At 45.7% G+C, this 13,632-nt stretch overlaps 1 protein-coding gene and 1 long non-coding RNA gene across 2 annotated transcripts in view; one reads left to right on the forward strand and one right to left on the reverse strand.

Moving 5' to 3' along the window:
• SLC5A9 (solute carrier family 5 member 9) overlaps positions 1–13,632 on the forward strand; it is a 55,808-nt gene that overhangs the window by 41,886 nt on the left and 290 nt on the right. Inside the window, exon 13 of the mRNA XM_053313651.1 lies at positions 959–1,118. Within this exon, the coding sequence (XP_053169626.1) occupies positions 959–1,118 (160 nt within the window). The remainder of the gene's footprint in view (positions 1–958; positions 1,119–13,632) is intronic.
• Positions 1–13,632, reverse strand: part of LOC128353007 (uncharacterized) — a 96,077-nt gene that overhangs the window by 4,638 nt on the left and 77,807 nt on the right. The window lies entirely within an intron of this gene.

The raw sequence follows: 13,632 nt of genomic DNA on the forward strand, positions 1-13,632 counted from the left end.
TACATAATTTTGGTAGACAATACTATGGAATTTGAATGGCAAGTCTTTTCATATCATCAGTGCCATACATACATGTCATATAATCAGTGCTACTAGGTATCGCTTTCAGTGTCAGTAGTCTGATATATTGTTCACAAATAATGGCTGCATTCACATGTAACGCAGAACTGCAGTTGAAGGTGCCAAAGGTTCCATGAGCGTTACATGTGAATGCAAGCAATTGGAGTTTAGCATGGCGACAAACCCAGGGTTCCAGATTTGGAAATCCAATCTGAACCCTCAGATAATAGTGAATTTTGTCACAGCAACCCAGAGTTGTATGCAGCCTGTGGTACGTCCAAATGCGGAACCTCAGGCTATGTCCGCTTCAACTGGAGTTGAGAAATGAAGTTCCTCCCTCAACTCCAGCCATTATTGGCTGTGTGGGCTATCCTTCAGTCAAGAAGGAAGCCTGCACAGCCAGTTCCCTCTCCTCTCTGCAGTCTCTCTGACTGCAGAGAGGATGCTCTCTATTACATCTGAACTCTGATGGGAGAACAGGGGGAGGGGGTGCCATGTTATGTGTGAATGCAGCCAATGTGTGGGATGGTAGCCATGGTTCTTTTTGCTCTTTTTTTGTTAATCTGGCTAGTTCTGCTCTTGACAACATACAAGCAGGAACTCTTTGTTGCAGAGATATTACTTATCCTCTATAAGTAACTCTACAGGAAGCAAATTTAACTAAAGAACAAGAGTTCGATATTTATTACTAATGGAAACACTAAGAAAACAATAAACAGACTAACAATCTTTTATGCAGTGAGAGGGAGAACCTCTCAGTTTGAATTCAAACATACTGTCAAGCATGTCTAGTACGTACAAGAACTGAGACAATGCTGTAGCAAAACCCCAACACTCTTAGCCACATATCTCAAAACTGTGATTTCATCTTCTTGTTTCCAACTTGCCAATTACCCAGCTTGCTCGACTGACGTGGTGGACTAGATACAGCAAAGCATCTGAAACAGACCTGAAGAACCACATTTGTCAAAATGTCGAGCTGTCTTCCACCAAGGAACAGAATGATTTGGCAGCTAATCCACTGGAGAATGGAGATTTAGTAGATGAAGAATGTGGAGGTATGTTATCTGTACCTGCCCCCCACAATCATATGTATATGTCTATGTGCTTATATACATACATAGAGGCAGGTCTCACAATCCGTGAGACCCACTTTTTCCAAAACTGCGGGGAGAGCGGGCTAAGCCTGCTCTTCCCACAGACGATCGGGCAGGGAGCCCTGGGTGGCCGGATCAGCCGCCCACATGATTGCCGGCTCCATGATGGAGCCGGTGGGGGCTGGGGAGTTCAGGGCGGCGTGGCCCCTGGAAGCCCCAGTATGCCCTGCGCAAGTGTGTAGGGCATACTAGGGAGACCCCCAGAGCTGGGAGGTGGCTTTTTGCCTCCCCTCTGGGGGTCTACTCATGAGTAGGTGCAGTACGAAGCCACACCGTGGCTACTCACAATCCAGAAAAACAGGTTTGCCAAGCGCTCGCTCCGCAAACCTGGTTTTGGGGCAGGGGTTCTTGAGAGGGTTACCCGCTATAGAACCACTGGGCTCGCAGCCGAGCCCGGTGGTTCTGACGATCAGCAAAAATCAGGCTAGGCTCTCCAAGCCTGATTTTTGCCAATCGTTAGAATAGCCTCATAGATTTTCCAGAATCCATTAAAGCCAACAAGAAAGCCCCTCAACCTAGAACAAATAGAATACTCACTCTTCAGTTAACCTTATACCATCTGTATGGTATGGAGCATGTGACAAACAAGACAATAAGGCCGTTTACATGAGCAGCCCTATCCAAGATTATGCAGCCTTACCTGGGTAAGGCTGCTCATATGAAGTGCTGAGATCAAGGCCAGTCTCAGCGCTGCTCTGCCGGGTAGCCCGGAGTTCCCCCCTGTCTTTTACTGAGTTGAGGGCACATGTGTGCTCTCTTACCTCAGTCCCCCCAGTCATGTGTCTGACTGAGCAGATACAGAGCCAGGTGTCGAGAGCACTCAACTCACAGGGAAATCCCTCAATGCACCATGCTCCTCATGTGGTGCATTGTGAGATTTCTGGAGGCCTAGCTGCATTGCCCAGCCTCCAGAACGCTGCGCTGCTCACCACAGCTGCGCTCACCTGGTAGCGTGGTGTGATGAGTGGGGCGGCAACGTTCCTTGTTTGAGGGAAGGCAGGACTGATCCTGCCTTCCCACCCAGCCCTCCCCGTCTCTGAGAAAAGAAGGTCATCAATAGATGGCAAATGTGTTTGACTTCCTCCCAATATTGTGTTGTTAATGAAAAGCAGTCATGGGAGAATCTTAATGTGATCAGAGGAACTGTAGACGGAGTTGCTCCTTAGCCATATATCTTCTGGACGTTGTTCCACTAAAAATCCACTCTTGGCTTTTCTAATCATATGTGGGGGGGGGGATATGACTGCTCATATCATTTCCTCTGAATATACAAAATGGGGCCATAGCTCAGTGATAGAGCATCTGCTTTGCATGCAGAAGACTGTGGGTTCAATCCCTGGCATCTCTAGCTAGAGCTGGGAAAGATTGCTGTGTGAAACCTTGGAAAGCCACCGCTAGTCAGTGTAGGTAATATTGAGCTAAATTGACAAATGAGCTGACTAAATATATGGCACTTCCTATGTCCCTATGTAAAAGCAACTTGGAGACAATTCTGAGCAGGGGGGAAAGCCCAGAGGAAAAGAGTTAAAGAGTCTCCCCCATCTGCCATTCTTCTGATCAAATTGGCAGTCTCTCATGGTTGTTTCTCAATTTAAAAAAAATCAGGATAATGTTAGAAGCAACTGCTGTGTAACATCTGGTTTGGCCATGTATGGTACTTACTCCAGTGTCAAGTACCACATATATCCCCATGTGCTGGACAGAGAGATCCAGCTGAGAACCACATGTTATCAACCATTTTGTGATAATAGTTTTCAGTCTGGTAGAGGGCATGTACACAAAATTATATGAATCATTCTGCATCATGACTGACAGATGTTATGATCATTGCAGATGTTTTCAGATTATTTGCAGATGTTTGATGGGGTTGTGCCAAAATTCATTCAAGGGTGGGGTTCACACTCCTGCCTGGGACCAAAGAAAACATTAATGGAGGTTCTTAGTCAGCCTCTCATTGATAGTCTAGAGCTGATCCAAAATGCCCTTCCTCTTTCCCTCAACAAATTCTGTGGTAGTGCAAATGTAGGTGGGCAATATTGGTATTGCACCAGAAATTTCAATAAATTTTTCAGCCCAGTGGCAGCCATAATTCTCCTCCCCCCAGAAAGAAGCCTACTTAGAAGCTGTGCTGTGAAGATCATCACTTTCTCACTGGCACTGCATGTCCTGCTGGGAGTCTGGAACTGTATACAAACAAACAAACAAACAAACAAACAAACACTTAGTGCCCTGGGCAAAGCTAAAACATGGAACTCACCTGACTCTGAATTTGATCTGCATCAAGCCTGATTCTGAAGGGGGCATCAGAAAAGAAATATTTTTCATACTATTTCATACTACTATCACACCCCTGCTAACTTGGCAAAGAGGCACCTTTTAACGTGGTGATTCTCTTTATTTAGCAGGAGGAGAGTGACTGGCCCTATCCACCCCCAGCACAGTACCTCCAGTGAATGTTGCTGGTGTCTATCTTGCGTTTATTTTTAGATTGTTAGCCCTTTGGGGACAGGGATCCATCTTATTTATTTATTATGTCTCTGTGTAAATCACCCTGAGCCATTTTTGGAAGGGCGGTATAGAAATTGAATTCATCATCATCATTCTCAGAGACATACCTTCACCATAGTAGAAGGCTGTATGCATGTTCCTTGGACTCAAAACTCCACAGCAAACTATCAGTGACAGCATCAGTCACGTGCTGGGTAGATGAGAGGTGAAAAAGCACACCTGTATGGATTCCAGCACTTGCTCCCTTACTACCACTCCTCTCTTCCAAACAGCCATTTATGCTTTTGATAGGAAAGGAATGTTATTTGAGTGGAGACTTTTTTCCATTTGAGAATTGTCCTCCCTGGATCATGACATTTGGATATTATGCCCCATCTCTTCCCATTTCATATTTTCATACCAGAACACGGTAGGTGGGAGTTTGCCAAATATGATGACAGATACAAATGGTAAGAATTTGCCCACATACTGATTTCATTCCAGAAGCCAGGAAGAAAGAGGTGTAGCATGTTTGGAACAGCTCCTGAACAGTAATGTGAGTGCTTGAAAATGTCACAACATCTCATTTCTGATAAGAAATATCCGCTACAGACTGGAGTGACTGGTGGGGGAGTCGTTTGTCAAGAATACAGGGAAGCAAGCGGGAATCAGATTTCTCTGGAAGCTTCAAAACAGTCCCCCCCCCCAAAATACACCCCACCCTGTACTTCAACTGTACTCCTCCCTGTACTTCAACAGGGAAGAGGAAAAATTATTCAGCTAGGTATATTAGAAGTTATACACATTTGTAAATTTCTATTATCTCAGTCAAAGAACTGGCATTGTCCCCACCTATCCCAACTTTTGGGTGGTGCATGAAATGGTTTTGGTAATATGAAGAAAACATTTCAGAAGTGGTAGAAAGAAAGAAAAGAGAAAGGGCATTCACACGACCTAGGTTTTGGGGCTGGGGAAGGAATGGGGGAGGGAGGCAGGACCGTTCCTACCTTCTCCCCCAATTATTCTCTTCCTCTTCTTGGCAGTGCCCCTCACATGCCTACATGATTGGTGCTGCCAGGAGAAGCATGGAAATCTGGAGGCCGGGAAATGTAGCCCAACCTCTAGAAACCCCCCATGCACCTTGTGAGGAGCACATAGCTTTAGGGGATTTTCCCCAAGCCAGGCACTCTAGGTGCCTGTCTCTGTGGCTGCTTGGGCAACCTGCAGCCTGAGCAGACACATGACTAGGATCCCAAGTAGAAGGGTGCATTTGCACCCTTCTACCTGGATAATTCATTAGGCTACGCAGATCCCAGTGCTTGATTTTGGTCTCGATCTTAGCACTCCACACAAGCAGCCCTACCCAGGTAGGGCTGTGGAAGCCTGGGTAGGGCGGCTCATGTGAACAGCCTCAGAAAATTTTAGGCAGAGCAATGCAGAACAATTGTAATGAGAATGAAAGTGGCACCTGAAGATAATAGGGGTGTGCAAGCAGGTTCAAGGTTGAGCTCAACCTGTTCAGCAAAATGGTCTGGCACCGGACCGAACACCCCCATGGTTTGGTTTGGCACCAGATCGAACACCCCCATTTAGGGGTGTTCGTAAATAAAAAAATTTAGTCACTTACCCCCTCCAGGGGTCACTAGTGCATCTGCAGGTGGCCCGCCAGAGGTGCCTCCTCCCCCTGCCGGCCTCCAAAATTGCCCAACCCCCGCCTGGTTCAGGTGCTTTTCAGCCTGTTCTGGGCCTCACCCCTGTCGTGGCAGCCATTTTGGAGGCTGTTGTGCATGCATTATGGGCCTCTGCATGGCCTGGGTCAAGACCAGGCCATGCAGAGGCCCATTAGGCATGTGCGGCACCCTCCAAAATGGTCACCACGATGGGGGTGGGACCTAGAACAGGCCAAGGAGAGCCTGAAACGGGCCAAAGAGTGCCCAAATGGGGCAAGGAGTGCCCAAACTGGGCAATTTTGGAGGCTGGCAGGGAGAGGAAGTGCCTCCAGAGGCCACCCACCATGGCTGTGCTAGTGACCCCCAGAGGGGATTAGTGCCTAGAAATTTTTTTTTGGTTTATTCGTGAACCCCACCAAACTGAACCGAATGGGGGAGGGTTGAGGGGGTGCCGGACTGAACTGGACCAGTCTAGTTTGGGTCCAGTTTGGATTCAAACCAAACCAAGCCAGCCAGTTTTATGCACACCCATAGAAGATAAGAAACAGTTGCTGTGACTGTTTTTATTCACCAGCATTATGCGGCCATCTGCAGTTTCTGTGCAGTGCCAAATATTGCAACTATCTCCAATCACTATTGCCTGCAGTTAGGTGTGCTCTAGAAATTTCTCAGAAGAACTGTTGTCCTGATCCAGATTGGCCCTTTGTGGCTGCCCTAAGAGGTAAGCTCCCATTCCCCCTCTTTATCCAGGATGAAAGGTCTTTTCTTTGTCTCTCAGCCTAACTCACGGGTAATGAGATCGTCCGTTTGAGCACCCCAATCCTATTGAAAGAGGGGAAATGAGAGTTTTCCTCCTAGCGGATACCAATAAGGTTGAAACTGAGGTTCACCATATTCCCTCGGTTGTCTTCTCACCCTTCGAAGGTTGCCTTTATTTATTTATTTAAAATGTTTATTATACCCAACCTCTCTAGTGTGTTCTCAAATGCAGTGGTGACACTAGAGCAACTAGTCTGCAGAAGCAGACGGGTGGCAAAGAACGTTATGCAAGTGAGGATTTTGCTATATGGTAAATACTCATAGAGGTGAGGTAATTAATGTTGCTATTTTATCTTATTAATGAAGTTGAATATGGCTGTTGTGACAAGAAACAAATCCGTCTCCAACTTTCTTCAGATCAAGAGATTTTGAAAACTTATTTTTCAATAACCATGATAGCCAAATCGCTTCTCTCTAACAGGGATTCATAGATGTTGTTTCCTACAACTCCCAGAATCCCCAGCTACAATGGCTTTTGCTTGGGGATTCTGGGAGTTGTAGTCAACATCTGGGAATCCCTGTTAGAGGGAACATTGCTCTTAACTGGTAATTTGTCATGAGGTTCAGAAAATGGGTCCGATTTTCTAATACTGTGTTTTTGGATCAGGCTAGTTTCCAGGCTAGTTTTCTCTTCCTGCAGAAAAAAATGGAGAGAGAAGTCAGTATCAGCCAAGCTGAAATCTGCAGTAGAGATGACTCTGCAAACCCCTGCTCTCATGGTCTCACCCAGGGCAGTTCCTGGGCCAGGAAAGAAGCTAAGGGGCTGGCTTTGGTCTTGGGTGGCTGGAAGAAGGTTTTACCTATCTGGCTGCACTGGTTTCTACTGCTTTTTCTGGGTTAGAGGAATGAGTGAATGAGGGTTCTTTAAGTAATAGAGGTCTTTTAAAATAAATAATTCAAGCTAAGGGACCACAATATACTGTGAATGTATTGTCTGGCATTTTGCTGTAAAGGTCCAGTCAGGTGAATAGGGGAGCAAAAGGAGAAGTGGGAAATATGGAGGGTGGGGGGGAGTGCTTGTTAGCCCTTGTTACCCCTTGGAGTCATTGATTGGATGGTATCTACCCTGCCCAAATAATACAGAGGAGTTTGCTCAAATCCTAGCAGTTAAACAGGAAACTAATTTGCATTTCCACTTTACATATCTCATATGGTGAGTGATTTTTTTCACTCAATGCCATTTTTAGAAGTCGTTCTTGCTCCTTTCATTGGGTTTGTTGAGTTCCAGTTCCTTGACCACAGCTGCTGAATTTACCTTTGTGAAAATTGTCTTGTTTAAAGTTCACTGTCTCATTATTTAGTGTTAGGAGACCTAAAAGCTATTCCCGAGCCCATTTTAAACCTGGATTTTTGAATCAAGGCAATAAGAACTTTAAGGAGGCGATATCCTTCTTTTAAACTGCCATTTGTGTTTCCTTATTTTAAATATTCCCCAAAATAAATAGTTTTGGTAACCAATGAGGAATGATGGGAAGGAGACCAAACTTGTATCTTTGGGTCTGACAGGTGGCTTGATTCACATTTGAAGCAGCTGTTCAGTGCAATGTTTTTAATTATTTGTCACCTTTGTTTTCACATGAGCTATCTTATCTGTCCTTGCATCTGTTTATAAGCCGCTATCATGATGATTAGATTATTAGCACTGACAGTAAAGGAAATGTAACATCCTTCATCCAAAGGTGTAATGAGGCTTTTGGTGGTGTGTGTGTGTGTGTGTGTGTGCCACTTTAGCTTCTTAGAAGAGCAAAACAGAATGGAAACTGAGGAAAAAAACAATAAGCAATGCAGATTCAGGATAGGTTCTGTGGAGAATCATGACCACCTTTTATCCAAGTACTTATCAATACCTCTCCTTTTAGAGGGGGAAGAGGGTGAGGCATGACTGTCACCATTCACCACTTGGAAGATACTAGCCCAGTGTTCACACATAGAGGCTGTTCACACGCACAGCCAAGATCAGGCCAAGACAGCCACACCTGGTCTTGGCTGTGCGTGTGAGCCACTGGGAGCCATGCAGCTCCCAGCTATGATGCGAGAGCAAACCCACTTAGGGAGCCCACCGCTTAGTCAGGGTTAACAGCGCGAGGGTGCCCTGAACCCAAGTGAAGTCTTCGTGTGTAGGCACCACAGGGTGCCAACACAGGAGCAGGCTCCCAACCAGGGGATCGCTGCAATGCACCGTGAAGTGCATGATGGGAGTTCTGGGGCCTGGGACAATGTAGCCTGGCCCTCAAACCTCTGTGCTGCCAGAGCCACAATTGCATGTCCAGAAAGTCCTAGGCGACCGTCTGCAGGGAAGGTAAGTTTAAGAAGCCATCCCTGCTGCCTGCCCTCAAGTCCTTCTCATGGATTGTGAGAAAGGGCTCATTATGCTAAATGTCTATACAAGGGGTTGTACATGCATACATGAGTTCATGAGAAAAAACTGTTTTGTTATTTACATTTATATTGGACTCTTCCTTTAATGAGCCCAGAGCAGTGTACATGCTTATGTTTATCCTCACAACAACCCTGTGAGGTAAGTTAGGCTGAGAGATAAGTGACTGGCCTAGAATCACCCAGTGAATTTCATGGCTGAATGAGGACTTGACGTTGATCTCTCCAGCCTTGTCCAACACTCTAACCACTACACCACACAGGTTCTTTTCAAAATAAATTTATTGTAACACATTCAGGATGAATACATCTGAGAAAGAGGGGAATGCTCTGTTAGAAGGGGCCCCTTCCTGGAGTGATGTGCCATATCCTCATCAGAGGATACTCTTCTGGGGGTTGGGGGCCTCCTAGTAGTGGGTGATTTGATTGTTAGGGGCATAGAGAGATGGGTTTGTGACCTGCATGTAGACCACACTGTGACCTGCCTGCCTGGTGTGCAGGTTCCGATGTCGTGCTGTGTCTAGATAGACGGTTAGGCAGTGCTGGGGAGGAATCAGCTATGGTGGTTCACGTTGGCACCAATGATGTTGGAAAACACAGTTTGGAGGTCCTGGAAGCCAAATTTGGGCTGCTGGGTAGCATATTGAGGTCCAGGTCATCCAGGGTGGCATTCTCTGAAGTGTTGTTCCATGCACATGGCCAAGGAGACAGGCAGAGCTGAGGGGTCTCAATGTGTGTATGAGACAATGGGGTCGGGAGGAGGGGTTTAGATTTGTTAGGCACTGGGATACATTTGGGGGCAAGCAAGGCCTTTACAAAAAGGATGGGCTGCACTTGAACCAAGATGGAACCAGACTGCTGGCACTTAAAATAAAAAAGGTTGCACAGCAGCTTTTAAAATGACACCTGGGGGATTACTGACAGCAACTGGATGGTATCTGGTTCAGGAAGCAAAATCCCCTAAAGTGCAAGGGTGCAAACATTTCAGAAAAATCAGAAGGGGAGAGAGTAGAACCAGGAGTAGAGCAGAGGGAAACATGTTACAGCTGGTCAAAAAGGTCAAATGACAGTAAGTGAGATAGCACACACCAACACCAGGAAAGAGACTAGGCGTATAAGTGTTTATATACTACTGCCAGAAGCCTCTGAGCCAAGGTGGGCGAGCTGGAGTGCTTGGCTGCTAATGAAAACATAGATATAGTGAGCATAACGGAAACCTGGTGGAACAGATTATTATTCCTGGATACAATCTCTACAGAAAGGACAAAGAGGGGAGGATTGGGGGTGGAGTAGCACTGTATATTCAAGAAGGGATAAAATGCAGCAGGCTAAAAAACCTAGGAGGACTGGAGTCCTCCACAGAATCATTGTGGGAAATATTTTACGAGGGACATGCTATTGCCCTCCAGATCAAAACGCTGAGCCAGGTCATACATAATGCGGAACTGCGGGTCTAATGGAAAATGGACCTAAGCCCTGCCCCCACACTGATGTGCATTGATGCCTTATGACCTCACACCCCAACTCACAAGGACAGTGTTTGAATCACTGTTTTTCTTTGTGATTGTGAACACTGATGTTCCAGCATTACAGGGGGGATATCTCCCCAAGAACAGTATGGTAAATGGGATGGGGAGGGTTTCAGAGCACAGCAGCATGGAACAAGGCTCCCAGCATGGAACATGGTACACTTTCATGGCTGCTGAATTGGGATTATGACAGGGTTTATAAGTGTGGTAGGCTGTATGGGTGTGAGACTTACACAACATACGTACACTAACAACATGGTACACACATTTCATGTGCTCATTTGTACACGCCTACAGATCAATAATCAAGTGTACACATACAACACAATGCTAATTAGGGCTATATTTGGCCCCTTGGTTCTAGCAATCAGTGCAGTGGCCACAAGACCACTGCACAGCTGACCTGCATTCCAGTTTCAACTTTGAGCTTCATGTTGCTCAAAGAAGGGGGAAGTAGGTTCAGAATTCCTTAGTTTTGTAGTTTTAGATAGCAGGATTGATTCATCTGCTTGCATTCATCCCTTGTTATTTTTCTTTCATGTACCTCATCACTCTCTCTAACATAAAGTTTGTTGTGGGGATAAACATACAGATGTACACTGTTCTGGAGTTCTTGGAGGACAACCTGTTTATTAATAGAAATATGTGGTGGTGGTGGTGGTGGTGATGATGATGTTTAGACTGTAAACTCCTTGGGATGAGGGGCTGTCTCACATAGCTCATACCAGGGGGTTCTCCAACTTATGTCTCCAGAGGTTGTTGGAAGGTCATTGTGATTTGGGATGATGGGAGTACACTTTGACAGATAGACAGAAACATTGTGTTTGTATATGTGTATATATATATATGTGTGTGTGTGTGTGTGTGTATAGAATTATTATAGCTATATTTACTGTGTGTGTGTACGTATGTATACACACACACACACATAGAGAGAGAGTGTGTGTGTTTGGGCTTGTGTGGGGAATTAGCTGTTAAAGGAGTCAGCTTCACCAGTTTTAAATTGTGCAGACATTTGGTCTCAAGAAATGACTGGATTTGAGACAAGGATATAGTTTCAAAATTTAAAAGAAGGATTTATTTGAAATAAGGGGGATACAGGAAGAGAATGGTGTGATTAGATCAATAAAAATGTACTAAGCTATTTAACTACAATGAGGCATTTCTAACTTAAAGAGCACTAAAATACATCTTCTTTATATGTATTTCTCTTAGACGTACCCATGGCTAATCCTATGTGTGGCAGCTCTCGCGAGAGTTCAGAGAGCTGCCAGATAGCCACGGGGCCAGAGAAAGAATATGGCAGTGGTAGTGGTGGCTGGCCGGCCAAAGAAAATGGTGGTGGACAGCTGAGCGGCGGGCAGCCAGAAAACAGGGCAGGCAGCACAAAAGAAGGAGGTGAGGGTGAGGGACGGGCGGTGAACAAGAAGAAGAAGGTGGCTGTGGGCAGGCGGGTGAGAGGAGAAGATGATGGACAGGGAGAAGATGGTTGGGGGCAGGCAGGCAAAAAAGCTGTGGAGGGGGGGTTGAGAAGAGAAGGCAGCGACAGCGAACTAGGGGTGCATATGCTCTGCACCAGATCAGCTAGTTTTTTTTAAATAAACCAAGTACAAGGAGGCAGGGGCGTAACTATAATAGGGCAAGGGGAGACAGTTGTCTGGGGGCCCACTGCATTGGCCCCCCCAGAGGCAAGTAACATGACTGACTCCCCCAGCCACGCACCCACCTGGGCTTCCTTCAGTGTATTCATCCTCCAAAATCTGGAGCTACCAGAACAGTATGTCTTTCTCTAGTACCATTAAATGACTTCCACAATTTACAAAACCTGTTTAAAAATAATCTAGGATGATTTTCTATCGTGGCACATAGGAGAGAGAGAGAGAGAGAGAGAGAGAGAGAGAGAGAGAGAGAGATTTTACTATGCTTTTTGTTACCATTATTCAGCCTCATTTAAGATTTTTTTACTTCATGAGCTGAACTTCAGGGGGGGCATTTTAAAATCTTGTCTCTGGGCCCACTCCAGCCTTTCTGTGCCCCTGCAAGGAGGCATTGTGTAGGTTTCCCAGGCGGGCAAGAGAAAGATGCTTAAGGTGAGGGGGAGGGGAAAATTTGAAACAAAGTTATAGATTGGGGACCACTAGACTGTACCTGCCTCTAGGCAACGGGGCTTTGAGCAGCTGGAGACTCACATCCTTTGGGGACAGCGAGGTGGAGAGCAGGAGGGTTGCAAGGAAGGATGCCCTTAATATAAGGAGGAATGCCCATGAGAATGGCTTCTCTGTGGGTCTAGCTTCCCATAGGTGCAAAGCAAGCTGGGTGGAATGGCACAAGGACCGATCCAAATAGTGATTTCAAGCTCTTTGTAGGTTGCAAGAGAGCATATGGAATGCTCAGTGGGGTCCTAAGTACTGCATACGAGGGAAAGTGAAGGTTGCTGGTTGGAGTCCCAGGTGGCAAGACCAAAGGACCGCACTGGGCCATGGAACTGGGGATACTTATATCCTTGGGAGCACATGCCTATTGTCATGTTTTGCTGAGCAGGACGGGCCTGTTCGGAATGCATTGTTTCTAATCGTTCTTTCCTGGGTGTAGCAATGGGTGTGTGCCTTTTGCAAGTAAGGCTGTTTGTGATAAAAATCAGAGTATGCAAATGCATGAAAGAATATCCATGCTGGGGAAGCTCTCCAATAATCAAATCTCTCCAATAATCTTATCAATAATAATCAATAAGATTATTATCTTGTCAATAATCTCATCAATCTTTGCCTGCTAACTTGGCAAAGAGGCACCTTTTAATGTGATGATTCTCTTTATTTAGCAAGGGGAGAGTAACTGGCCCTATCCACCCTCAGCATAGTACCTCCAGTGACTGTTGCTGGTGTCTATCTTATGTTTCTTTTTAGATTGTGAGCCCTCTGGGGACAGGGATCCATCTTATTTATTTATTTATTATTCCTCTGTGTAAACCGCCCTGAGCAATTTTTGGAAGGGCGGTATAGATATCAATCAATCAATCAATCAATCAACCAATCAATCAATAGTTTCAATGGGTACACCTCTGAGTCTACGTCTGTGATGGAGAGAACATTACTTCACCATCTTATCTACCTTTTTCCTGCTTGGCATAATCTGCGCGTTAGCGTGTTTTATCTCCTGTGAAAGTAGGGGAGTGAGGTGGTTCACTCGAAGTACAGTGTGTCCTTGAAGGTTAACTCAATATAGTTAACTCTACTTAGCTGGGACTCCCATCTGGGGAGAGGGGGTGCATCATATCCCTGTTCCAATTTGCTTTGCAACTAGTCCACTGCCAGCTAAGCGACCAGACCCTATGTGTACTATAAACAGAGAGCTCACATTGTGGTGCAGCTCTTGAGCATGTACAAAAAGCACAAGCCTGGAGATGCAAGCCAACAGGGAGGCTTCTGGGAGCCCAGTAGAATAAGCGTGGCTGGTAACAATACACACACACACAGTAGATATATCTATAGCTATAATAATTCCTCCCTCTATTTTTGGTTTGGTTTTGTTCCTTCA

This window comes from Hemicordylus capensis, chromosome 4, assembly GCF_027244095.1.
Source record: "Hemicordylus capensis ecotype Gifberg chromosome 4, rHemCap1.1.pri, whole genome shotgun sequence".
Classification (NCBI taxonomy): Eukaryota; Metazoa; Chordata; class Lepidosauria; order Squamata; family Cordylidae; genus Hemicordylus; species Hemicordylus capensis.